Here is a 26,315-nt window from a genome sequence, read left to right on the forward strand (position 1 = left end):
AGTGGGCAGAATCTAGACTGCAATTCACAACTAAGCATCATTGGAATGAGACATGCCTAACAAGTTCCACTAATTTCAAACGGATGTAGTCATGACTAATTTAGGAACAGAGGAAGCTGCCATATACTGAGTCAGACCACTGGTCCATGTAGCTCAGTATTATCTACACAGACTGGCAGCAGCTTCTCCAAGGCTGCAGGAAGGAGACTCTCTCAGCCCTATCTGGAGATGCCAGGAAGGGAACTTGGAACCTTCTGCAAGCAAGCAAATGCTCTACCACTGAGCTGTGGCCCCATCCCCTAAAGGGAATACCTTACAGTGCTCACCCATGTGGTCTCCCATTCAAATGCAAACCAGGGCAGACCCTGCTTAGCTAAGGGATCAAATCATGCTTGCTACCACAAGACCAGCTTCCTTAAATGGTGCAGCGAAGAAATGCTCGACTAACAAGCAGAAGGTTGCCGGTTCGAATCCCCGCTGGTACTATATCGGGCAGTAGCGATATAGGAAGATGCTGAAAGGCATCATCTCATACTGTGCAGGAGAAGGCAATAGTAAACTCCTCCTGTATTCTACCAAAGAAAACCACAGTGCTCTGAAGGCACCAGGAGTCGAAATCGACTCAACCGCACACTTTACCTTACAAAACGAGCTCTCCTCCCTTGCCGGATCTTGCCAGGTATCTGGTAATATTTGGACTCTCCAATAACATGTGTACTGTAAGCAAAGTGCAATTTTATTTTTGAGGGTTTCCAGCAGTGCCTTGCATGCATGTTCATCTACCTCATACCACTAGGGCATTGTGACAATAATTGCTAAAACCAACACATTCTCATGCCAGAATCCACAACAGCCATATCTTCACCAAGTAAATGCTTTTGGAATGGCTGTGAGGACTACCTAAATTGCTGAGTCAGCTACTGTATTTCTGCTGGCAGAATTCCGATGGTACAGATAACACTCATGCACTCTCTGTTTGATTTGAGTGGAGATTTTACATCCAGTGGGGCTATTTTAAAACTTATATACTGCTCTTCCATTTGAGATGTTCAAAGCAATGAGCATATAATATGCAACACAACACATTCATTGAGCAATACAAATATACACATATAGACACCTAGACACCTAGGGCCTTTTTTGTATGGGGCGGTATATAGATGAACTTAACTACCTACCTACCTACCTACCAACCAACCAACCAACCTCTGGCTGTTGATTTTTCTCTTAATTTTCTGTAGCCAAACCCCAGGCTATAGTTGTTGGTCTTTTTAAATTTTCTTTTGATTATTTTTTAATTGGGTTTCCAGTTTTGAATTTTATCTTTGATACTGCTAAGACTGTTTGCTGAGACGGCTTTGTGGACTGATTCAGCAAGAGTGGTGAGATGCCTACTGGATTCCTTAATATGTTTAAACCTCTTAAGATTTGCTCTTTTAACCTATTCCTGACGTTACTCAAATCAAATGATAACTTGAGAGAGAGAGAGAGAGAGAGAGAGAGAGAGAGAGAGAGAGAGAGAGAGAGTGTGTGTGTGTGTGTGTGTGTGTGTGTGTGTGTGTGTGTTTTCACTTCCTGGGCAGTGGACAAAGCAAGCAAATGCTCAGGACCCGATAAGCCCATAGATAAAACCTGGCTACTGGGGAAAATTGGGAATAAAAAATTCCAACAATGAGTACAGGTGTGAAGAACTGAATACTAATAGTTGCATTTCCTTGAATCCTCTATAAAACAAGGCATTAATGCCACTGCAAAGGAGGACTACATTCTGTGTAATCGACAGAGAAATGAGGCAAAAGGAGGTTACAGATTGTGCCTCTGTGCCTCCAGTAGGAAGGCAGTAAATAAAACAACACCTAATGAAATCAACCAGCAGCTCCTTTTTTAATACAAGTCCTAATTCATATCCTCCTGCTCTTGAATCTAAGTAATATTTCCTCCTCTCTTATTTAGAGCAACCTACTTTCCAGCGAATTTGGCCATTAGCAACATGCTCAGCTTCAAGCTACAACCCTGATTGCCCACAGGAGCAGAATTGACACAAATGCAGAAGTTGAGATTTCCCCTGAGCTGTCCTCCCATGAAAGATACTAAACAGAGGGGAATGTGCTGTTTACCAGGACGTGCAAGGTCATTACCTGGCAGATATGTCAGAAGACAAAAAATAAATAAATTCTACTGTTACAACAAATGACCCAAAGGGTGTTTTCACCCCCAACCTAAACGATTTCTGTTTACATCAGTTTGTAAAGTGAATGGAAAACTTTCACCAGCCAGGAATGTATATGAATGTTCAAGTTAAGCTCATATTTCTCTCCAGCTTAGGCCCAGGGTATTTAAGAGGATGCCTTCTTCTTCGTTATGAATCATGCTGCCTATTGAGATCATCTGGGGAGCTCCATCTGTAGTTCCCATTGGTTCTTTTGGTGGCTACTACGGATGCGTCTACTCTGCCATTGTCCCAAGGCTTTGGAATGCATTCCCTGCCAAAATAAGAGTCTCCCCATCTCAGACAGCATCCAAAAAAACTCTTAAGACATGTTTATTAATCCAAGCTTTGGAGTTGCTAATCCCATGCATGGCAGCTCTCGCGAGAGTTTGCAAGCCGCTGCTGGGCAGATAGCGACAGGGAGGCAATAGCGGTGGCAGCCGGTCGACCGGAGGAGGTGGTGGCAGGCTGGCCCGGCTGGTGGGAGCAGGAGGTGGTGGTGGGCAGGCCACTGGGAGGAGGAGGCGAGCCGACCCGGCCTGGCTGGCGGGAGCAGGAGGTGGCGGCAGGCCAGGCTGGCCGCTGGGAGAAGGCAGCCGCTACCAGGAGTGGGTGGGAGGAGGTGGTGGGCCAGCTTTCCAGCTGGCCCACAAGCCAGAAACTGTGGGGTGGGGGCGGGAAGCGGACAGGGTGGGGGAGGAGGAAGCGGGCCAACCAGCGAGCCCACCAGAAAGCGTGGGGAGGACAAGAAGCAGGCAGGGGGGGAAGCAGCCGGGTGGCCAGAAAGCCGGGAGCGCCGGGGGGGGGAGGAAAGCGGCGGTGGGTGGGCCGGCGAGAGGCGCAGATGCTCTGCGCCCGGCCCAGCTAGTATGTTATATTTGTTGTAAACTGCCCAGTGATGCAGGTTTCGGGTGATATACAAATAAACTGAATTGGGGCTTTTCAAACCTGGGTCCAAAGCTAGGTGGCCAGATTTGGCTTTTTAAAGCCAAATTCTGGCTTACGGCCCATTTGACCCACGAGTATACCCCTTAGGTTCCGGCCACCCTGGAAAGGTTGCTGTGGCAGGGGATGAGGGGAGCTGTAGTCCAACATCTGGCAGCCCAAGTTTGAAAAACTCTGTACTCAATACATATTTCATTTTAAATGGTTGTTTCTTCTAGTTGTCCCACATTGACACATGTGGCACAACTTGTACAGGAAAAGCTCGAACAGATTTCTCCAGCGATGCGTGTGAGAAATCCCCTAGACATGTTTTTCTAGCCAAGAAATGTGGGCACCATGATCTCTGCAGCAGAACAATGTCACAAAGATGCATGACATTACTCCAGCACGGCTGGCAGATACGCTAGCAGAAATGTTCAAGTTAAGCTAATATTTCTCTCCAGTCCTAGAGGCAGAAATATTTCAAAAGTGACCTTTTTAATTATCCTGAGTTACACTGTGGAGAATGAAATGTTTTCATGATAAAATAAAAAGAACTTCAGAAGACCCGGTGCTGCATATTACAGACCCAATTCAGGGGGGCTGTGTTTGAATGCTGGAATATAAAATGGTCCACAGGTACTTGCATACTTCCAGGTGAAAGGATGGTGCAATGCATAGCATGGTAACCAACTGCCATGGTTGGCCATATTTTAAATCTTTAGAGGGGGTGTGAATCAGCCTCAGAAGCCATTAAAAAGTGCTGGAAGAACCATGACAAATGTCAGTTATGCTGACTAGTGAAGGAACGTAGAATAATGAACTGACCCTGCTATTAGCCTTAGACAAGAAATGAGGCATTGTTGAAAGAAAGCTGATGCAGTCTGCATTAGTTAGAGAAGCCAAGGAAAACCGGCAGAACCAATTCATTTCAAGCTCTGGATTTTAAATTGCATGGAGAAAAATTGGAAAGCAACAGAAACCAACTGTTCTGCAAAAAGGATGGTTAAAAAGAAATTAAGTAATAGCAATTGTCAACTGCAATTCACAGTCTTTGCCGAAGTTTTCTCCACATTATAGTGATAATTCGTTCAGTATTATTTTATATCTCTATATTCTCACTGGGAAGCTGAACCAGGGGCGGATTTGGCAGCCTGTGAATTTATGGCCATGTTGAAATGGGAACAAAAGCATCTCAATCCACTCTTCATTCAGATTCTCAACCACAATGCGACACCACTACAGAGAAATACAATTCATATTCAAGGGGAGAAACCAGGTTGACAGTTTTTCCTACAAGACGCTTTCCCATCAGTAACAATTCTTCCAAAACACTCCACAAAAATAATTAGTCCACAGGAGGAGTTAATGGCCTCTTTACCCACATACACCTCAAACATAGTCATTTAAGAACATAAGAACAGCCCTGCTGGATCAGGCCCAAGGCCCATCTAGTCCAGCATCCTGTTTCTCACAGTGGCCCACCAGATTTGCACCATTACCACCTCAGAGATCAGAACTAACTCCTTTCCAATTTTATAAAACATTTCTTCCTTCATCGTCTGGAGGGATATTTTTTAATGCACCACAGGCAACCAAGCAAGTGGTTGTTTGCAAGTCCTAACGGATGTGTCAACTGCCTGTCTTTCCCCCCTAAAAGCATCGTTATAAAGCTAGTTTCACGCTAGCAAGGGGATCATATTTTCTTTTTTATTATTGCAACCATTTATAGTCTTCCCACTTAAAAACAGACTCAAGGTGGCTTCATGATTATGGGCTTGATGCTTTATGCCTACTAGGTCTGATTGAAGAAGGGTAACAGGAAATCTCTCAAGATCCTTCCATGCAACTCTTATTGAACTTTTATTCAGGGTAGGTTCACACAATTCGCCACAAGTAAGGAAAGAGGGGGAACATCAGGAACTAGCAACTCGCTGCCCTGTTCAAGTCCGATTCCCGTGTCACATTACTGAGTTCATCTCCAACTTCTATAACCCAGACATTTGGGTGGAAGAAGTTGGAGGAATCTTGGAAACATGGCACAGCAACTGGGCTTAACATCATAAGAACAGCCCTGCTGCATCAGGCCCAAGGCCAATCTAGTCCAGCATCCTGTTTCTCACAGTGGCCCACCAGATGCTTCTGGGAAGCCCACCGGCAAGAGCTGAGGGCCTGCCTTCTCCCCTGCTGTTACTCCCCTGAAACTGGTACTTAGAGGCATCTTGCCTCTGAAGCTGGAGGTGGCCAATAGCCACCAGACTAGTAGCCATTGATAGATCTGTCCTCCATGAATTTGTCTCAGCCCTTCTTAAAGCCATCGAGGCTAGGGGGTGTCACCCCATCTTGTGGCACAGAATTCCATAGGTTAATCATGTGCTGTGTGAAAAAGTACTTCCTTCCACAATGTATTGTGGCTGGGGATGGTGGGAGTTGTAATTCAACTACAACTGGAGAGCTAAAGTTGTCTAGGTAGACAATAATGAGCTAGATGGACCACTAGTCTGACTCAATATAAGGTAGCTTCCTATATAACATAGAAATCCTCGATTCTATCAGCAACTAACCACTGGGAAAAAATTAAGGAGAAAAAGGATACTCACCAAAACTGTTACTCTTAGAAATATGTGGATTTACATCTAAGGTTAGTTTGCCCTGATGATTCTAGCATTTCCTGTAAAGACGTCAATTACCTTCCCCACTCTCGCACACACACACACGCGCGCGCGCACACACACACACACACACACACACAGAGGCTACCTGTGCTTTACAACAAACTCACATCTCAGGAATAGCTGATCTTCAGATAAAATAACACTGCAGCCCTACATTACAATTATTTCCTCCATGCTTGGGGGCAAACACCTTGCACTAGACTAACAACATGTGCTGAACCATTTTAACCTGCTCCCTTCAAGGTTAGCAATGCACTTATTGTTCCAAATAATGATTCTACATATATGATTCTGCATAAATCATAATGAAATCCACATTGTGTGTAAAAGGCAAAATTGCCAGCAACACTAAGAGAATAATTAGAAAGGAACAGAGCCTTCTTACCACTCTCTAATTAATTATCTACTAAATTACAGAACTTGTGTTTTTCCACCATTAGAAATGTTGATAATTGCCCACATTACTTTGTTATGACGATTAATATATTCATCAGGAATAACGGTGAAGCTCTGGAAGAAAGCAGTATTGTCTTAAAAGGGCAGTAGTTATCAGAATTTTATATAAACTTACTGCATTTAAATTAAGTATTGTTTAATATTTTTTTAAGAAACACTAAAAAGAATCATCCAAAAAGACATCCAGACTAACAAAGTACTGGTGCAGCAACACTACATGTGCACAGAAAGATAAGGCCAATCTTGGTCAATCTTCCCTTCCCTCTGAAGCCTGACAAAAATATGTGTCTGAGGATTGTGCAGCCCTCAGGGATGTATTCTGGGCAGACCCAATAGACTGCAGAGTGAAGGGGATATTAACAAAAATTGTCCATCTAACCTCCAAAGACCAGCACAGTGTTAGCGCTGTATTATTCCGGATGCCAGCGAGTAAATGCTTGTGAGAAAGGTGATGGAAGCCAGGATGAACTCCCTGGGTATATGCACGTCAACATGCCTGAGCCTTTAATAAATGTGTAGCAAGAAGAAATACCAACAAATTCTCTCATTATTAATTAAGCAGCAGCTAGCAGTTCCCTTTCAATGAGCTTTCAGAACAGGAAGAGTTCTGTCCTGTACTGTCAACCCATCTATCAACAAGGGTGCCCAGAAACAGAGCAAGGAAAGATTTGTGCCTTCCTTTAAAGTAAAACTTGGTGCGTGATTAGGACCGAGACAGGTCCCATCATCATCATCATCATCATCATCATCGCCAGTTCTCTGGAAGATGTGATGTGCCCAGGACCTGCATTCTGAGTTTTTAACAGCTTTGTGACGCAACAATTTATATATAACAATACTGTACCCCAATTATCTATTTCTTCCTGTGCTCTTCCATGAAAGCTACACTCTCCCTCTTCCCTGCCAAACTACCACTAGTTCTAATCAAGGCTAAATATTATTTTCCAGAGTTTGAGGACCTTCTATACGAAACCACACAAACAGGTTCACTAGGGAAAGACATCGTCTCAATGTCCCTGGAAACCCCAGAGATTGAGAAGGCAGCATCTATCAGAAGCACTTTTTATTTTTATTTTTTTTAAAGGCATTCTCCTAAAACCTGTGTCAAAAAAATGGAATATAAATCAAACACAGATACACAATTAAGCATGTTGCCTATAAATAATGTATGAAATGGCCCTAAATGCACAGGACTCAATACTTGGTTAACAGTCTTCCCTTGAATATACTCCTCTCTTCTAAGAGTCACTCAGTCAAAATCATCCTAATCTGCACTATGACCCGGAGTGAAATGCTAGATTTAAAAAAACAGCTGTTTTCCAGATGGCTCATCCATCCATCCCTTACCACCCACAGCAAGCGGCACGGGTAACTCAAGCTACTCAATCCTTTTCTTATTTGAGTGAATATATTCTCTCATTAGAATGCACCCCTAATTCTGACAAAAATAAAATAAAATGTTGAAGAGATCATGTAAATAATAAAGGGAACATACTGTTTTCTATGCTTCTAAACTGAGCGCATTCTATAGTATGAATTCATTGTAAAGATTCTTTTAAAAAAACATGTTTTGTCAAAATTATATCACAACAAAGTTCCTGCTCCATCGATTTATTACCATTCTAGGTATATGTCATTTTAAAATCCGGTACAAAGATAAAGGCAGTTTCTAAAATTGAGCTACAGCATCTTGGAGTTGGAGAAACCAGGCTCAGTTCTTATCCCTGCCATTCCAACTCGACTTCAGATTGGTTGTCTCCGTATTTCGAAGACGACCAACCATTTGTTTTTCCTGTCCTTTGCCTTTCGTGTTACCACATTCTGGCAAATCACTGTTGCCATGATGGTCCCTACCGAATAATACATTCTAGAGGAATTGTTTCGAAATGTTGCCTTTTGTTTGTGAATCATACAAAAGCATTTGGGCTTGAAATACTCATATTCATTCATATACATACATACACAAACACCTAACACACAAGCATTTGGAACCCCAAAATCACAAGAACGTAAGCCCTACTAGATCAGGCCCAAGATTTCGGACCAAACCCGACAGGGGGCACAGGGCTTTCTTATCACTTACTCCCACCGGGGGAATTTCTCTAGGTGGTGGGGGGTTCCCCCTCCCCCCGCCGGCCTCCTTGCCTCCCTAACCTGCCATTCAGCTGGCTCTTTGACCAATCCAAGCCTTCCCCCTCCAGCACAGGGGCCATTTTGGAGGCAACCACGCCTGAGCAATGGGCCTCTGCGTGGGGGCTAGTTAGGGTGCCAAGGAGGCCGGAGGGGGAAGGGGGAACCCCCGCAGACCCACCACTACCTAGAAGAAGTCCTTTGGAGGGGTAAGTGATTAAAAAATGGGGGGATTGCAAACCGGGGGGGTTCGAGGGGGTGTTGGACTGAACTGGCCCAGTCCGGTTCGGGTGCGGTTCGGACTTGAACCAAACCAGGCCAGCCGATTCCGTGCACACCCCTTTTATCTTCCAGCCTGGGGGTGGGGGAATAGAGCTCAGAGGCACTCATACCCCTGGACTTCAGGGCCAAAGTCCAGGGCCACCTCAGACCCTGGGGGGGCCCAAATCCTCTTAGTCTGTCCCAGGTGCCCAGCCAAGCATGATGATGCTTAACTTGTTTCAGGGGGGCCTCCAAAGGCCTTTAGGTCCCGGCTCCAAAATTACCTAGGTGCACCTCTGATAGAGCTTGTATGAAAATGTAAATGTAAATGATTACTTTATACAGTTGAACCAAGAAAGATTATTATTTTTGTACAGAATTAATAATTGCATTTCCATGATGGATTGGGACTCGGCGCCAACTAAGCTGTAGGCAAATAAAATATTTCAGCATTAAATGTAATGCGAAGTCAGTCATAATGAAACATGGAGAGTGGGCGAAGAGCGTACAAAAGAGCATACTGGTGGAAATTAAGTTTCAAGTTCTTAAAGATTATCCACATCTATAAATAATTTGTTCGCTTTAAGGAGCCGAAGCTCCAAGATTAAATGATGCACAGTCATTCTGAAGATATCCCTTGCTTTCTTCTCCAAGGTCTTTATTTGGAATACAATTTCAAAGTTGCCGTAAACATGATTAATAAAGGACAAGAGTCACTGCACACAGCTTTCAATAAGGGAACTGACTAATTATTCCATGTCGAAATACTTCTCCATTGTTTTAAATACGTCAGAGTTGCCCCCAGAGGAACAAGGAAGCTGTCTTCTACCAAGTCAGATCATTGGTCAATCTAGCTCAGTATTGTCTCTACAATGACAGGGAGTAAGATTCTCCAAGATTCCAGGTAAGATTTCCCAGCCGAACTGGAAATAATCTCAGGTTCCATCCCTGGCAGCTTCTGTTTGCAAAAGCATCTGCTCTACCACTGGTCCCATCTGCCAAAAGAATTAAGCAATACAGGAAAATAGAAAACTTATTTTTACCATTCCTTCCTCATATCATTTGACCAGTTTCTAACCTCCCCTTCTTAGGCAAGGTGTTGGAGAGCATGGTAGCATCTCAGCTCCAGGCCGCTCTGGATGAATCTGATTACTTAGATCCTTTGCAGTCTGACTTCCGACCTGGATATGGGATGGAAACTGCCTTAGCCGCCCTAGTGGATGATCTGCACCAGGAGATAGACAGAGGGAGTGCGACTCTGTTGATTATCTTGGGCCTCTCAGCCACTTTAGATACTATTGACTATGGTATCCTTCTGGGACGTATCTCTGGGTTGGGATTCGGGGACACTGTTATATGGTGGCTCTGCTCCTACCTTGAGGGTCGTACTCAGAAGGTGGTGCTGGGGGATGCCTGCTCCATCCCCTGGCATTTGGCCTATGGGTGCCACAGGGATCTATGGGCTGCGGTGCCATGAGAATGCTGACGACACCCAGCTCTACCTATCTTTTAAGTCAGCAGACGCCAGGGAGGCAGTGGATGCTCTGGACCAGGGCTTGGAGGCTGTTCTGGATTGGATGAGGGCAAACTGAAACTTAATCCAGATAAGACGGAAGAGCTCTGGGTTGGTAAAACTGATTATCCGAGTAGTGAGGTAAATCTGGTCTTGGATGGGGTCACACTCCCTCTGAAAGACGAAGTCCACAGCTTGGGGGTGCTTCTGGACCCAACGCTATCCTCGGAGGCACAGGTGGCAGCTGTGTGCAGAAGTTACCTTTTACCAGCTACGGCTGGTGTGCTAGTTGCGACCCTACTTAGAGAAGTCAGACCTGACCTCAGTCACTTGTGCTTTGGTAATATCCCAATTGGACTACTGCAATCCGTTCTACGTGGGGCTGCCCTTGAAGATGGTTTGGAAGCTTCCGCTGGTTCTGAATGCTGCCGCAAGGATGCTCATGAGTGCAAGTCACTTCATGAGTATCACACCCATCCTGTGGCAGCTTCATTGGTTACCAGTCAACTTCCGGACTAGATTCAAGGTGTTGGTCTTGACCTTTAAAGCTCTACATGGCTTGGGGCCGGGGAACCTGTCGGCATTTGCCCATACAAACCTGCCAGGGCACTCCGCTCATCATCTCAGGCCCTGCTCATGGCCCCATCACTACAGAAATCCGGTTGGCAAGGACAGGGCCTTTTTGGTTATGGCCCCTTCACTTTGGAACGCCCTCCCTGAAGAGCTTTGCCATGCCTCCTCTCACAGTGTTTTTAAAAAAACTGAACACACATCTTTTAAAAAGAGACTTTTAAAAATAAAAATATCAACATGTTTCATGTTTAGAATATAAGCAACACATTTCACTTGTTGCTTTTATCTGGTAGGCTCTTTAGACTTTAGTTTTTCTAATTCTTGGTTTTTAGCTTTTTAAAGAACTTAATCTGAAATTTTAAAAGCTAATTCTGATTGTGGCTTTAGCTTGCATTTTTACCTTGTTTCATTTGGTTTTATTTTATTACTCTTTTTATGAATGTTGTGACCATCCTGAGCAGTAATGTCTGGAGGGGTGGAGTATAAATATTTTAAATAAATAAAGTAAGTAAGTAATAAACAAATACCAAGTCAGACGATTATACCATCTAGCTCAGTCTGGTCTACACTGACTGGCAGCAGCTCTCCAAGGTTTCAGGCAGCAGAAAGCTTTCAGAGCTTGCTTACACTCTGAGAGAACTTTGTAGACTGGAAACACATCACTTGACCCTCTGCAACAAGTTTCTGGTCTACACATCATTAGCCAGGAGGTCAGCCAGTAGCTTTAAACACTGGGGTGGGGAGTTCTTAAACTTTGGGCCCCAGATGTTGTCGGAGTACAACTCTCATCCTCACAAGACAACATCTGGGGCCTCAAGTTTCAGAACCCCTGCCCTGAGTTTTAAGTGCTGCATAATGGTCGGCAGGATTCTCAGCAAAACTGTCTCTATGGGCATAGATACCTAAAGGGCCACGTTATAATGACTATTTACAGTGTTTACCATCCTATTTACGAGCTGCAAGTTCCAAAATGTGTAAAGTGTGCCGTCAAGTCGGTGTCAACTCCTGGTGCCCACAGAGCCCTGTGGTTGTCTTTTGGTAGAATACAGGAGGGGTTTCCCATTGCCATCTCCTGCACAGTGTGAGATGCTTTTCAGCATCTTTCCTATACAGCTGCTGCCCGATATAGGTGTTCCCCATAGTCTGGGAAACATACCAGTGGGGATTCGAACCAGCAACCTCTGGCTTGCTAGCCAAGTCATTTCCCCGCTGCGCCCACAACTAAATCCATAGAAAAAACTGAACTACTGCACTGGCAGTGTCAGCTGACTTTTAAATCTGGGCCACATGGACTCAACACGCATCAAAAATAAGTAAAAACCTGACAAGTGCATACTAGCGGCTAATTGAGAAGAGAGCTACCTCGGATACACAGTTCAGGAAATACAAACAGCTGCTTTATGAAGGAAAACTGCTGCAAATACGACATCTCATTTGCTGTGTTTTTGTCTTGAAATGCTTTTTAGTGCTGATTTATAACCTTCCAGAAGTACCATGCTACTCTCCAATAATATTATCAGTCGGAAAATGACTATACGGCAACACGGGCAGCCGTTCCGCTGGATGCCGTATGCTATCAAGCCAAATCTAAGCTCCTTGTTATGGATTTCAAACTCAGCAATGGCTCAGGGCCAGATGCTTGTTCATTACAGGAAGATCAGGTGTTGGGAAGGAAAGCAGATGGGCTCTCGGGTTATCTCATCACAATCCTGGCACCAAGTATTATAATTTAGTTTATAGACTGTTTTTAAACCACAACAAAAGTTCTTTATATAGCAAAAGGAATCGCATGGTTCTTGTCCCAAATGCACTCACAATCTAAAAAGGAACCAGGAGGGATGTTCTGCAGGGCTGAATAGGAACAATCACTCTTCCCCTAATAGTGCCGTCACTTTAAAATGTGCCTCTTAAAACGGAACACACAACTCTCTACCAGTTACACAAAGCTGAAACCCGCTTGAACTCAAAAAGGTCAGGAGTTTCCCACCATGTTATCCAGGGCTGCATAACTTTGGCCCTCCTGCAGATGTTGGACTACAACTCCCTGATTATTGGCTACAGTGGCTAAAGATGATGGAAAGTATCGGCTTTTGAGGTCAAGCGCTATAAACATAGCACAACTGCAAATTATGAGTAAAGAGCATCAATATTTAGATTCCATTCCTTGAATGTGCAGCACTATCAATGGCTACTAGTGGAGGACAGGCCTATCAATGGCTACTAGTCTGGTGGCTATAGGCCACCTCCAGCCTCAGAGGCAAGATGCCTCTGAATACCTGTTGCAGGGCAGCAACAGCAGGAGAGAGAGTATGCCCTCAGCTCTTGCCTGTGGGCTTCCCAGAGGCATCTGGAGAGCCACGATGGGAAACAGCATGCTGGACTAGAGAGGTCTTGGGCCTGATCCAGCAGGGCTGTTCTTATGTTCTTATCCTCTGCCCAGGTAGTTGGAAGCAATTCCCACCAAGTTCAAGAGGGCCTTTTCCCATCCAACTATGCAGAGCGCTGCAGCCATGGTCTTCAAGGGATCTTGTTCCGCATCCTTGCACATTGACAGCGTGTGCCAAATAGAAATCCATTAATTTGACAGTTATCCTTTTTATCCTTAAGTTGATGCATCTGCAGTACTAAAATACATGTGAGTTCCATGACCAAATGTTTGTGACAAAGGTTTTGGGGGTGGTGTTTTTTTAAACTTGTAGCATGAGTTTAAGCAGTTGTAGCAATCAAGATTCATCAGAAATTTTTATATAGGTTTATTATAGAGGGAGAGGTTTTTCTCTCTCTCAATACAACACTAATTCCAGGAGTCAATCATAACATATGATTGCCAGAACATGTAGGACTGACAAAAGGAAGAACCTTCTCACACCACAGATAATCAATCTATGGAACTCTCTGCCACAGGATGTGGTGATGGTCACCAGCTTGGATGGCTTTAAGCCTAGAAAAATCCACAGAGGACAAGTCTATCAATGGCTACTAGCTACTAGTCCTGATGGCTATAGGCTGTCTCCATGTTCGGAGCCAGGATGCCGCTGCATGCCACTTGCAGGGGAGCAATAGCAGGAGACGGAGCATGCCTTCATCTCCTGGTCATGTGGCTTCCCAAGGAATCTGGTGGGCCACTGTGTGAAACAAGGTGCTGGACTAGATAGGCTTTAGATTTGATCCAGCAAAGCTATTCTTATGCTTTTAGAGGTAATATCTAAGATTACAAAAACAAACTGTCTTTATGACTTTAATTGGAATTTTTCTTCATCAGTTAAGATGAATCCTCTTCTCTGAAAGTGGATCTAATTTCTTGGAAGCTACTCCGCTCAAGACACATCAAGTCTCTGAGCCTCTTCTTCTGGAATCTTTCCCATTACTCAATCCACACCATGCCTTTCCTGAACTGCTTCACCATGTCTGATCTTGTCTCTCCCACACTGCAAACTCCACCAGGCAAGAGATACTTTTTATGACTCTTTTGCAAGGATTATCTATTAAAGAAATCATTAAAATAACTATTAGAGAACCTAAATCAGATAATGCATCAAACACCACCTATCTACCCTTTCAAACATAAGAATAAAAGGGCATTTGATATTTACAAGCAATTTTTAAGACAACATATATACAAACAGTTTAATCTATGGAATGCACTGCTGGAGGATATTATTAAGCCAAATGCTTAGAAGAATTTTGTTTAAGGATTAGCAGCGTAACAACTGAAGTTGTTCATATGAAAGCTAAAATAAAACTATAACGGTCGGGTAATTAGGAACATAGGAAGCTGCCAAATACTGAGTCAAACCATTGGTCCATCTAGCTCAGTATTGTCTACACAGACTGGCAGCGGCTACTCCAAGGTTGCAGGCAGGAGTCTCTCTCAGTCCTATCTTGGAGATCCCAGGGAGGGAACTTAGAACCTTCTGCATGCAAGCAAGCAGGTGCTCTTCCCAGAGCAGCTCCATCCCCTAAGGGGAATATCTTACAGTGTTCACATGTCGTCTCCCATTCAAATGCAAACCAAGGCAGACTCTGCTTAGAAAATGGGACAATCCAGGCTGCTGTGGGGATACCACAGGACCAGCTATCCTCGCAACAGCCATTGTTGTGGCTGTTAGGATGCGCAAGTATTTGTTTAGGTGCTAACCAACACTCCCATCACCCTAAGCAACAGGTGTTGGGAAGCACAACTGGGCATGAAAGTCTGAGGCACCTAGGTTCAAATAACAACTTACCCTCAGACTCATTAGGCAGCCTTCCACATCTCACTCCAGTCTCAATTCCCACTTTGTAAAAATTAAGAATAGCAGAGCCACCTAATGGCTCAGTGGGGAAGTAATTTGCCTAGGGAGCAAGAGGTTGTTAGTTTGAATTTGAGAAAAAGAGCCCAGATAAAGGCCTCCCAGTCTTACATCAGTAAAAAGACAGCTAACTTGATTGCCTCTGACCCTATCAGCCCGCACATATAATGTGGTGCACAACCTGAACTTAGACATTGCTCATGGAACAGATGAATTCCAAGTGGTTCAGCCTCCCAACATCCCTTCATTCTTACTTGCACAGCATTACAGCAAAGAGCTTTTGTAATGCCATTTATCGTGCAAAGGGGCAGGTACTTTACTACTAGCGTGAAGTGTTTTGTGTCTTTTGTTTTTCTCCAACAGTAGCAGCAAAAGAAAGGTCGCAAGAGATCCAGCTTATAGCAGATGCCTTATTCAATGGCATGTTATCCTGCGGGGGGGGGGGGGGGGGGGTAAAGGTGAAGTGTGCCGTGAAATCGACTCCTGGCAACCACAGAGCCCTGTGGTTGTCTTTGGTAGAATACAGGAGTGGTCCTCCTCCCACGCAGTGTAAGATGATGCCTTTCAGCATCCTCCTAGATCACTGCTACCCAATATAGGAACATTGGAAGGCAGCTGCCATATACTGAGTCAGACCATTGGTCTATCCTAGCTCAGTATTGTCTTCACAGACTGGCAGAGGCTCCTCCAAGGTTTCAGGCAGGAATCTCTCTCAGCCCGATCTTGGGGATGCTGCCAGGGAGGGAACTTGGAACCTTCTGCTCTTCCCAGAGCGGCTTCATCCCCTTGAGGGGAATATCTTGCAGTGCTCACACATCAAGTCAAGGAGTTTCCCATAGGCTCGGAAACATACCAGCGGTGATTCGAACAGGCAAACTCTGGCTTGCGAGTCAAGTCATTTCCATGCTATGCCATTATTTATTTATTTATTTATTTATTTACATTTATATCCCACTCTTCCTCCAAAGAGCCCAGAACGGTGTACTACATACTACATACTTAAGTTTCTTGTTACAACAACCCTGTGAAGCAGGTTAGGCTGAGAGAGAAGTGACTGGCCCACAGTCACCCAGCAAGTCCCATGGTTGAATGAGGACTTGAACTCGGGTCTCCCTAGTCCTAGTCCAGCACTCTAACCACTACACCATGCTGGCTCCTTCAGAGAAGGGAACCTACTTATAATTAGGTTCAGAGATTTAAAACAAAATCACTTGGGAAACAACTCCAATCTGGGATTAATTTCAATTTGCAAACTACCATAAATATCCACTGAATCATTCAAGGGGCTGAAGGCCACATAATAAAATACCTGAACTTTGCATTTTTTGCATATACACTGAAACTGGAGAGCCTGCAAAACACCTACCTCCTGAAGCACTGCTCATAAATAACCTTTGGTCTTGCAAAACAAGCCTGGTATAAAGATCAGGTGGGAGGCTGCAGTTGTTCCAGTTAAGGTAAGTTTGCAGTTGACCGGCCACTCCACCCTTCTCCAAGGAAGTATTTGTGCTGTCTCTTTACTCAGAAGACAATCCCAACTGAACAATCAGCTTATTTCATGTCAACAACAGTACAATCTCAGAGCAAGGTGAAGGAAAAGATCTGCCCTGAAGACATCATCACTGCTTCATCCCACAAAGAATTTTAACTAAATAGCACCCAGAGCTGCAAATAGTTTCTTTAAAAATGCAGTGCTAAATACTGCTGTCGTACACAAAATGCAAGAAACATTAAACTCTGCCTTATGATTCAATGCATGTAAGAACTGCATTTCATCCCATTCAAGACAATTTTATCAATCGGATTCTAAATTTAGAAATCTTACTGCAGTATTGTTCTGTATTACAATGTGTTAATCTCACCAAAAAAGGGGGAGGGAGCCTTGATTATACCACATTTACTTTTTAATATGCCTGTATAATTAAATAAAAATAAAGGAGACTGAAGGACATGGGTTTTATCTTTGCCCAATTCTATTAGCTATGATTTACCTGAGTGTTCTTAATTGTCTCCCTTTTCTTCTATATGTCTGAAAAGGGACTAGCATTCGGGGGGGACGGGGACATTAAATGATCTTTAATATTATGATCTGTTATTTTATTTACAAATAATAATTTGCAAGATCACAACATGAAGCAGATATTCTCCTTAGTGATAATGAACACTAGAGATTTTTTAAGAATGATCAGTGGGTTAAAATGTCTCTCAAATACCTTCCTGTGGGTGATTTATTGATAGCACTGACCTTTCGGATTCATCAAGATTGCCTCCAGTTCTTGTCGCCCCTGCAGTGGACGCTGCTGAATAGATATTGGTGAAAGAAGCAGCAGCAGCAGCAGCTTCTCCGGTCCCTCCCTCCATGTTGCACGCACATACACACACTGCAGAAGTCGCTGGCGACCAGCAGGCAGCGTGAGGAGGTGAAGGGAGAAGCCCAAGGAGAGGGCTGCGCACCAAAGTGGCTTCCTCCACCCCAAGCCTAACGATACGGCAGAGCGGCTGCTGCTCAAAAATGTCAGCGGGGATGAGCACAGCCTCCTCAAACATGGGGGGTGAAAATCCAAACAGAGAGCCATGAAACAGCTTGCAACACGAGGCTCCCTCTCCTTTCTTCACTCGGGTGATTCACATTTTCTCCAGGCTGCTACAGGCATTTCAGCTGTAACCCTTTCCAGACATCAGAAGCATGACGACAGAAGAGGCGGTTTCCTGTAAAAGCACCCTGTAGCACATATCCAGGTACATACGCTCCTTCCTTGATGACCTTGGGGGGGGGGTGACGTGGTCTCTCATAATTTGACAGCTAGAGTCTAATTAGAAGAAGAGAATTAGAAATGAATTTGCACATCTTCAGCAGGACACTTAACCTCTTGAAGCCAGCTTTGCCTCTTCTGTGAAGGTCTGGCCCTGTACAGGAAAGGCTATTAATATTTATGATGATGTACTCTGACACCTTTGGGCTTACGACACTTTTTGAATTGCTGCAGTGTACAGAACTTGTCTTAACAGATGAATCAACTTATTTGGGTTGCTAGTCTTAATTGATGAATCAACGTAAGCCACAAGAGGTGGAGTCTGAAAGCCACAAGCCATCAGCCGGCTCTTAAGTTTTATACATGCAAATAACTAATAAGAGACTATTCTAGATTTACTGCTAAGGTAAGAAGTGGGCACACATGACTTCAGAAGTTCTGCTATAGCTATTTTGGAGGATTTTGTGTGATGCATTGATTGGTGATCCCATAACCTAGAGATTAGATGAAAGTTTTTCACACGTCAAACAAATAAGAAAATGTGGCATGGCAATGCGAACCCATGAATTGATTTTAAAATCCAGAATATGCTATGGCTGTGAAAACATTAACTGAAGGGCTAGGGAGAGGAATATAGATTGTTAGACCATTAAAGTAGTTCATGCACATAAATGGTTATATTATCCACTAAATTATCTTGGTCACTTTAAGTGAAACAGCAGGGAAATGCCTGACTAACAAGCAGAAGGTTGCTGGTTCGAATCCCCACTGCTATTATATGTGACAGCAGCGATATAGGAAGATGCTGAAAGGCATTATCTCTGACTGCGCAGGAGATGCCAATGGTCAACCCCTCCTGTATTCTACCAAAGAAAACCACAGGGCTCTGTGGGAGCCAGGAGTCGAAATCAACTCAGCGGCACACTTTACCTTTACCTAAATGATCTTGAGAACATCCCCCCCCCCTGAAAAGTATGAGTGATTAGTCTAAACCATGTAAAACTATTTTAAATACAGAACCACTTATTTTCTAGCCTAATGATCTGGAACACTGGAAGCTGCCTTATACCAAGTTAGATCCTTGGTCTATCTAGCTCAGTATTGTCTAAACAGACTGGCAGTGGCTTCTCCAAAGTTGTAGTCAGGAGTCTCTCTGAGCCCTATCTTGGAGATGCCAGGGAGGGAACTTGGACCTTCTGCATGCAAGCAGGGAGGTACTCTTCCCAGATTGGGCCCCATCCTTTAAGGGGAATATCTTCGAGTGCTCATATAGATCTCCCATTCAAATGCAAACAAAGGTGGGTTCTGCTTAGCAAAGGGGACATTTCATGCTTGCTACCACAAGACCAGTGCTCCTCTCACAAGACCAGCATTGGAATAATTTAACTAGGAAGTCCTATTAATGTGGTCTTCAGATTATTTCATAAAATAAATACTTGAGGACGCCTGATACAAACTGCTCCACATGCACCTGTCCTTAAAGACACTGGCTGACATCCAGAGCAGTCTAATGGCAGCACTCCAAATCTCCCAGCACTGCTCCAGGCTTGCTGCAATGCCAAGACTTTTAGGAGCTCATCCATACTCCGGAAGTGCTTGGTTAGACCAGAAACATGTCATTTGATCATCCACAACTTGCTTCTGGTCTAAATGAGCACTTCTGGAACATGGGCGAGTGCCTGGAAGTATCTGACCACCCGTGCTTCACAGCATGGGTGCTATCCAAAGCTCTGGGCTGCTCTGAATGTCAGCCACTGTAATTCAGAGTGAACCGAAGAAGCCAGACACAGTGAAGATGTGTACTAAAGCAGTTAGCTGTGGCACAGGTTTCCATTTCCATTTCAGGCAAGCCATTGTCTTTTTGCATATCAGTTTTCCCATCTTTATAATTGCACATAATGATGATTGCCTTCTGAAAAGTACTTGTATTATAATTATCAGGTGGGGCACCAGATGTAGGCCGTCTCCTATTATCCAACAGTGGTTTTAGAGGAATAGGATTGACCACAGATTGTGAAAGTGCTGTAGGCAAGGCAGGATTCAAGGGCATGGATGTGATGGATCCTGCCTAGCAAAGTTTACAGTGTAAGGGCCAGGCAAGTTCCAGCATTTGCTTATTTTGCACAGCAGCCAGGAGGGGGGCAGAAACCAACATGAACAAACAATCATGAAAGCCAGAGGTGAGCAACACTGGCTCTCCAGCTCTTGTGGAACTACAACTCCCATCATCCCCTACCGCAACTGTGGCTACAGATGATGGAAGCTGTAGTTCCACAACAACTGGGGAGTCAAAGTGGCCTAACCCTGCACTAAGCAATCACACTGTCCTGTATATAATCACCAAAACAAGCCACACAATAAATTTGGATAGGGGATGGGATTGAAGAGGGGTTTGGATAACTTCATGGAGGAGAGGTCTATCAATGGCTACTAGTCTAAGAGCTATAGGCCACCCCCAGCCTCAGAGTCAGGATGCCTCTGAATAGAAGTTTCAGGAGAGTAACAGCAGGAGGGAGGGCATGCGTTCTGCTCTTGCCTGTGGGCTTCCCAATAGCACCTGGTGGGCCATTGTGAAAAAGGATGCTGGACTAGATGGGCCACCTTGGGCCTGATCCAGCAGGGTTGTTCTTATTTTCAGGTGATACGACCCCCTACAGGAAAAACCCATACCTGACCTTGCCTGTCACAAAATGCTACCTAACTTTATATGCAGGAACTTGATATTTTAAAAATCCCCATCCAGTTACCAGCTGCATATTGCAGGTGGGAGTTTGCTGGGCACGCAGGTTGAACTCCTTCCCATAGTCCAGATGAAGCAGATAAATCCCACTTAGGTCAATGAGGCATCCTCCCAAGCAAGTTTGCATAGGGCTTTATCTCTCAGGTAAGAACAGGAATAGAGCCAACAAACTAAGGATAAACAAATATATCTTTCCAAATAATCTTCATGGCATGGCCTAGATCAGGGCTGCGTAACTTTGGCCTTACAGCTGCGGTTGGCCACCACTTTCATCATCCCTGGTTAATGGTCACAGTGGCTGGGAATGATGGGTGTTGTAGTCCAACAACAGCTGGAGAGCCAGAATTACCAGAATTAGAGGCATCACGTATGCCAAGGGTTCTCAAACTTGGCATCCCCAGAAACTGTTGGGCTTCAGCTCCCATAATCCCTACCACAATGACCAAACCAGTGACATATGGCCTTGAGGACATACCTTTCAAGCAGAATAATCTCTTGGCCAACTTTATCCATACATAGACCGCGAACAAGTACAAGGAGTCCGTGCAGACTGTTCAGTTGATGCGGAGTCTCCAAAAAGCCAGCTGTTGGAGTTAGAACAGGTTTTCCAAGAACCTGCATATCTGATTCTCTATATCTGATCAGTTTGCACATAACAGTTCTCAGTGTACATGCATCAGTTCAGAATGAACTGGTTATCTACATACAGAAAGTGTACACGCCTTCAGGTCATCAAATCTTGTCAGACTTGTCCAATGTCATTTCCACAGGCTTGGAGACATCAAATGAATTTGTCTCAAATAACCTCTTGCATTTGGCCTAGATCTTTGTGCTTTCATTTGAAGATGTCTACAAAACCGTGAGAAAAATGTCTTCGGTGACAAGATTCATCTACCTAGGGTGTTTGGAAAAACACAATTTGTGATTCCAAAGAATCTTCGGCACACAGACTTCGATATCAGGTAGGCAAGCTTGGCACTCCAGCTTGGCGCTCCAGTTTTGAACTACAACTCCCATCAACCCCAGCCACAATCTATTGGTGGGAGTATGCAAAATTCACAGCAACAAATTAACACATAGTTTATCTATAGTTTGTTGTTGCCTCCAGTTCAGAGACCAAACAACATGCCAGATGGCTTGGATCTCGATATTGGTACTCAAAATGAGCTGCAGGATACATAGAAAGCTATTACATATTGCAGTGAAAACGAATGTTCCATTAGCATGGCAATAAAATGCTACGCAAAGAAATCAACACGGAGTTCTGAATGTACTCAGTAGTTATTCCTGGGATGGCTGCATTTGGAGAGGCACTTGCAGAAGTCTGAAAGTGGGTCATTCTGCTTCCTGAAGTCAAACAAGGAACAAACACTTGCAAAGAAAAGAAAGGAAGCAGCATTCATGTTGGCGGCAGATGAAGAAAAGGTTATTTGAACGCTTGCACATGGTCAGAAATAGCTAACGGTCCTCACCAGGGTTTGAAGCATCATTTTCACATTTTGCTCACACACCAAAGTGTTACTTCACCCAACAATGTCTAGGAGAGCAAGGGACAATTAGCTGTCCTCTGCTAACTGAAAAAAGAGACAGCTTTTTAAAGTGGTGATTCTCTTTATTTAGCAGGGGGAGAGCAACTGGCTCTATCCGTCCCCAGCACAGCATCCCTCCAGTGGCTGTTGCTGGTGTTTACCTTTCTTTAGATTGTGAGCCCTTTGGGGACAGGGAGCCATTTTATTTATTTATGTGTATGTATGTAAACCGCTTTGGGCATTTGGGTTGAAAAGCGGTAAATAAGTATCCACTGTAGCCCATCAACAGCTTTCCAGTCGGCTTCTCAAGAACAGAGATCATTTCTCCTTGTAAAGGCTGTTCACACGGTCCTAAACAGGGTCAGAGGAGGGCGCAGCCAGAGTAGGAGAGCTGTGTGCACTGCTGATCGGTGGTCATGTGTTTGCAAAGATCAAGGGAGGAGGAAAGGAGAATGATCGTGTGGAAGCCAAGCTCTGGGTAAGACAGTTTTCTGTCCCATCCTCCCCTCAATACAATGCTGGAAATAGAATGTGTGTTGGCTGAACTGTCCGACCCAGTTCCTGGCTTCCACATGACCACTCTTCCTCCTCCTACCCTGATCTTTGCAAAGACACAACTGCCGATCGGGAATGTGCATGCCTCGCCCACCCTGGCTGGTTGTCCCTCTGACCCTCATTAGAGGAATGTGAGCAGACCCAACAGCCTGGCAGAACCACCACTCAGTTGCTCTATCAAATATCGACTCCCATGGAAACAGTAACACCATATTGTACGAAAGGGTCTTGAAACTCAGGGCCAGCTCTACAATCAGGCAATTCAAGGCAATACCTATTCCTAACTTCAAGAGGTACCACGACACGTAGGTGCACACACAAATGCCTTCCAGAAATAAGTGCCGAGCAGTGGCAAAAGTATTTCACCTCCATGGACAGGCAGATCTTTCTTTTAATGGTCGGGTTTGTATAATGCATTTGATATTTTTAAAAACGCTGCCATCTTTAATCGTTTGTGGGGTGGGGGGTGTTAAAATATCGTAGCGCCCGCTGCATGGTAGGCATGGGCACATCTCAACTCATGTATTTTTAATACACCCATCATCACAGAAATCAAGGTGCCAGGAATAAAAAGCATTTTAAGAGCAATGAAACAACTCTCCATAAGAGAGAGTAAGCAACACACTCTTGAGAGCTGCAAGTGTAACTTTTATCAATTATTTAGCTTCCAAGGGCTTTATTTTAAAAATAAACATAGGCAGATGAGAACTCCCAGTAAAAAATAAAAATAAAAAACCCTATTTGTACAAGTAAGTTTTTCTTTAGCCCTTTCAGATTTAAAGTAACATCCATAAAAACATAAGAACATAAGAACAGCCCCACTGGATCAGGCCCAAGGCCTATCTAGTTCAGCATCCTGTTTCGCACAGTGGCCCACCAGATGCCTCTAAGAAGCCCACAGGCAAGAGGTGAGGACAAATTATTATTATTCATTGCCTTGGCTATTGGTAATGATGAGAAGGCAGTTTAGACATTTTTAAAAGTGGAAGCTATGCTGTTTCAACCAAGCTTTTAGCACATCATTTTTTACAGATGTGTGTGACTAATCTAAGAAGGAAAGCAATACAGGAAGGATTTAAGCTGCTGGCACATTACAACGTTCTTGTCCAAGAACAGCAATGGATGCTTCATGACTACTGTTAGCACATCATTTACCACTTTCGGAACAATTTTAGCTTGAACCCTTGACTTTATTTAACCTTCAAGCTACATTCTGAATTGAATAAAGTGGTCATGCTAAACAAATGGAAAGAGCGATATTTTCAGCCCCCCTCTCGGGATAAATGATGCATGCTTCTGCTTCCCTGGTCTTGCAGCGTAAGAAAAATTATACCTACAGCATTACTCACAATAAAAGGTTTGTGTCATCATCAGCCTCCAGAGCAATTAATCACCTTCCTAAGTTATTTACTGCTTTACAGGGTTTGTTCTCAATGACAATTATCTCCTTGATAGGAAGTGGGGAAATCCATACTGCTTCTTGCACTAAATACAGAATGAACTGGCATAGAAAAAGAGAGACCTGGCCCCAAATCTATTACAGGAAGACATCGATATTTAAGGAGGGGGTTCTGTTCCTGGCTGCCACTGCAGATATGGAAACGGTGAATATCGAGTCATTGGGGCTATGGGATCACGGGGTTTAGAAATGACCACGGTCATTTCTGGCCACCCCAGACCTGCAGATATGTGAGGTTGGCATGGTTTCCCCTTTTTTCCAGGTATTCTGAGGCTGGGTGTCTTTTACCCAACTGCGGATACGCGAATTCCCAGATTTCAAGGTCTGCCTGTATATCTTCTGAATAATTTGTGCAAAATAAAGTCATACTTCCCAGTGACCTATATATATCAATTTTTTCATAAACAATCCTGCCACTGAAATTAGCTGAATGCACTACTTTTAAAACTGGAATTTGCATCTAGAACCATTTTTGTTTTTTTTTAAAATGTAATTTTTAAAGAAGAAAATCTGAATATAATTATATTTGGCCTCTTCTTGTTCTCCAATTTTTAACACTTAATAATCAGATAAATATTTCCAAATCATCATGCCCAAGTAAAACAGAAGATTTTTCTCAGATTCAAGTTTACTATAATTCAAATACACCATCGATGGCCATTATTCAATAAAATGAGTAATGTTTGAAGTTGAAATCCTACAAATTCCAAATTGGTTTGTTTTTTTAACCCCTCTTTTGCAAGCACATCAATAAAATATTCTGCAATATATATTTAATCTCTTGAACTTTCCTAGAAGTGTAATCTATGCAAATGTCTGTGCCCGGTCAATGACAGGTTTCACCTACTAGTCTATTGTATATTTTGAAGAATGTTTTTATTTATTTTGCATGAAGTCATACTTCTCAATTATCAACAATATCAAGTTTTGCATACACAATGCTGCCACTGAAATTCGCTGAATACACTACTTTTCACAATGGAATATGTTTGCTCAACTGTTTAAATATTTTTAAAGAAGAAATTCTGAATATAATCAGCAGATTTAGATATTGTTCTCAGATTGTTTTAACATTCAATAATCAGATCAATAATTCTAAAATAACATGCCCAAGAGAAGCAGAAGATCCTTTTTGCATGCACATTTACTATGATTCAAATTTACCATATCGCAATTATTCAATTAAATGAATGTTTGAAGCTGAAGTTCCACAAATGTCAAACTCTTCCTTTACTTCCCTTTTGCAAACACATTAACAAATTCTATTATATACAGTATATTTATTTTCTCTAGCAGTATAATCTACGCGAAATGACTTTGCCTGGTCAACATCTAGTGATTCACAAAATCCAGTATTCCAAACACCAATTCAAATCAAATTAGAGCCCAGGAACATTCTATTTTCAAACCTGCAAACCGAAATGCATATTCAAAATCATTGCACCTATGTATCTGCCATCAATGCAGACATAAGGAAAAACCATCTCCAAGAACTGGAGAAAAATACAAAGATCTGTGCACTATTTATTCAATCCACTGAAGCACTAACACAATCCCACCTGGAATTACGCCCGAGTCCTAATAAGAGTGAATTCACACAATCACCGAGAACATGTGCTCCCACAGGGCATATTGTCTGAACACGCCAAAAGTCTGGTACCCGAGCCTTCCGCCTGACATTCACCCAACATTCTCCAACTATTTGTCTAAATCAATTGAATTTAGGTGGAGAACATCAGGCAAAAGGCCCAAGAACTGAACTTCGGCAGATTTAGACACGCCCGCCAAGATTCCAGGTAAACTGGACTTCCCAAAAATCGTGTGATGCTGCCCTTATTTAAATGAATGGAAACCACACAAATGCACAGTAGCATTCCTGTGGGCCAAGTTTAATAGGCAGTACTGAAAATTAAGGGAAGACAAGTTTATTTTTTAACGGTGTTTTGGGTGTTGCTGCAGTAGCAAATGAACCAAAATGCTAAAAGTAATCTTTTCTTCAAACAATGAGTGACAGCTTGTGCTTATGATTTAAAAAACTATTATATATCTTCAGGTATCAAAACACTACCTATGAGGATTTTGTAACATGCAAATACATTTATATTTGACACCTGTTTAAGATTGGAAATGCTAATATATTTTTATTTCTCAAATTTGTATGCCACCTCTGGGCAGCTTACAACATAAAAACAAGCTAACACACAAAAGAAAAAACCTTAACACAATTTAAAACTGCAATTAAAAAG

General features: G+C 43.3%; 1 protein-coding gene and 1 long non-coding RNA gene across 11 annotated transcripts in view; one reads left to right on the forward strand and one right to left on the reverse strand.

The window, feature by feature from the left end:
• Nucleotides 1-26,315, reverse strand: part of ARHGAP32 (Rho GTPase activating protein 32) — a 247,763-nt gene that overhangs the window by 161,595 nt on the left and 59,853 nt on the right. For 6 of the 10 annotated variants that reach the window (XM_053269517.1, XM_053269514.1, XM_053269516.1 and 3 more), the window contains exon 1: nucleotides 17,279-17,580. The exons of 3 other annotated variants lie outside the window; for them this stretch is intronic. In XM_053269517.1, the coding sequence (XP_053125492.1) occupies nucleotides 17,279-17,580 (302 nt within the window). Of the gene's footprint in view, nucleotides 1-639; nucleotides 678-17,278; nucleotides 17,581-26,315 lie in introns of those variants that run through there. One more of the 10 variants, XM_053269520.1, reaches the window with a different exon arrangement.
• On the forward strand, nucleotides 17,634-24,839 carry LOC128333700 (uncharacterized). Its single transcript, XR_008311032.1, has 2 exons — nucleotides 17,634-17,772; nucleotides 21,350-24,839. It is a non-coding gene; the product is annotated as an uncharacterized LOC128333700 (long non-coding RNA).

Source organism: Hemicordylus capensis, chromosome 8, assembly GCF_027244095.1.
Source record: "Hemicordylus capensis ecotype Gifberg chromosome 8, rHemCap1.1.pri, whole genome shotgun sequence".
Lineage (NCBI taxonomy): Eukaryota > Metazoa > Chordata > Lepidosauria > Squamata > Cordylidae > Hemicordylus > Hemicordylus capensis.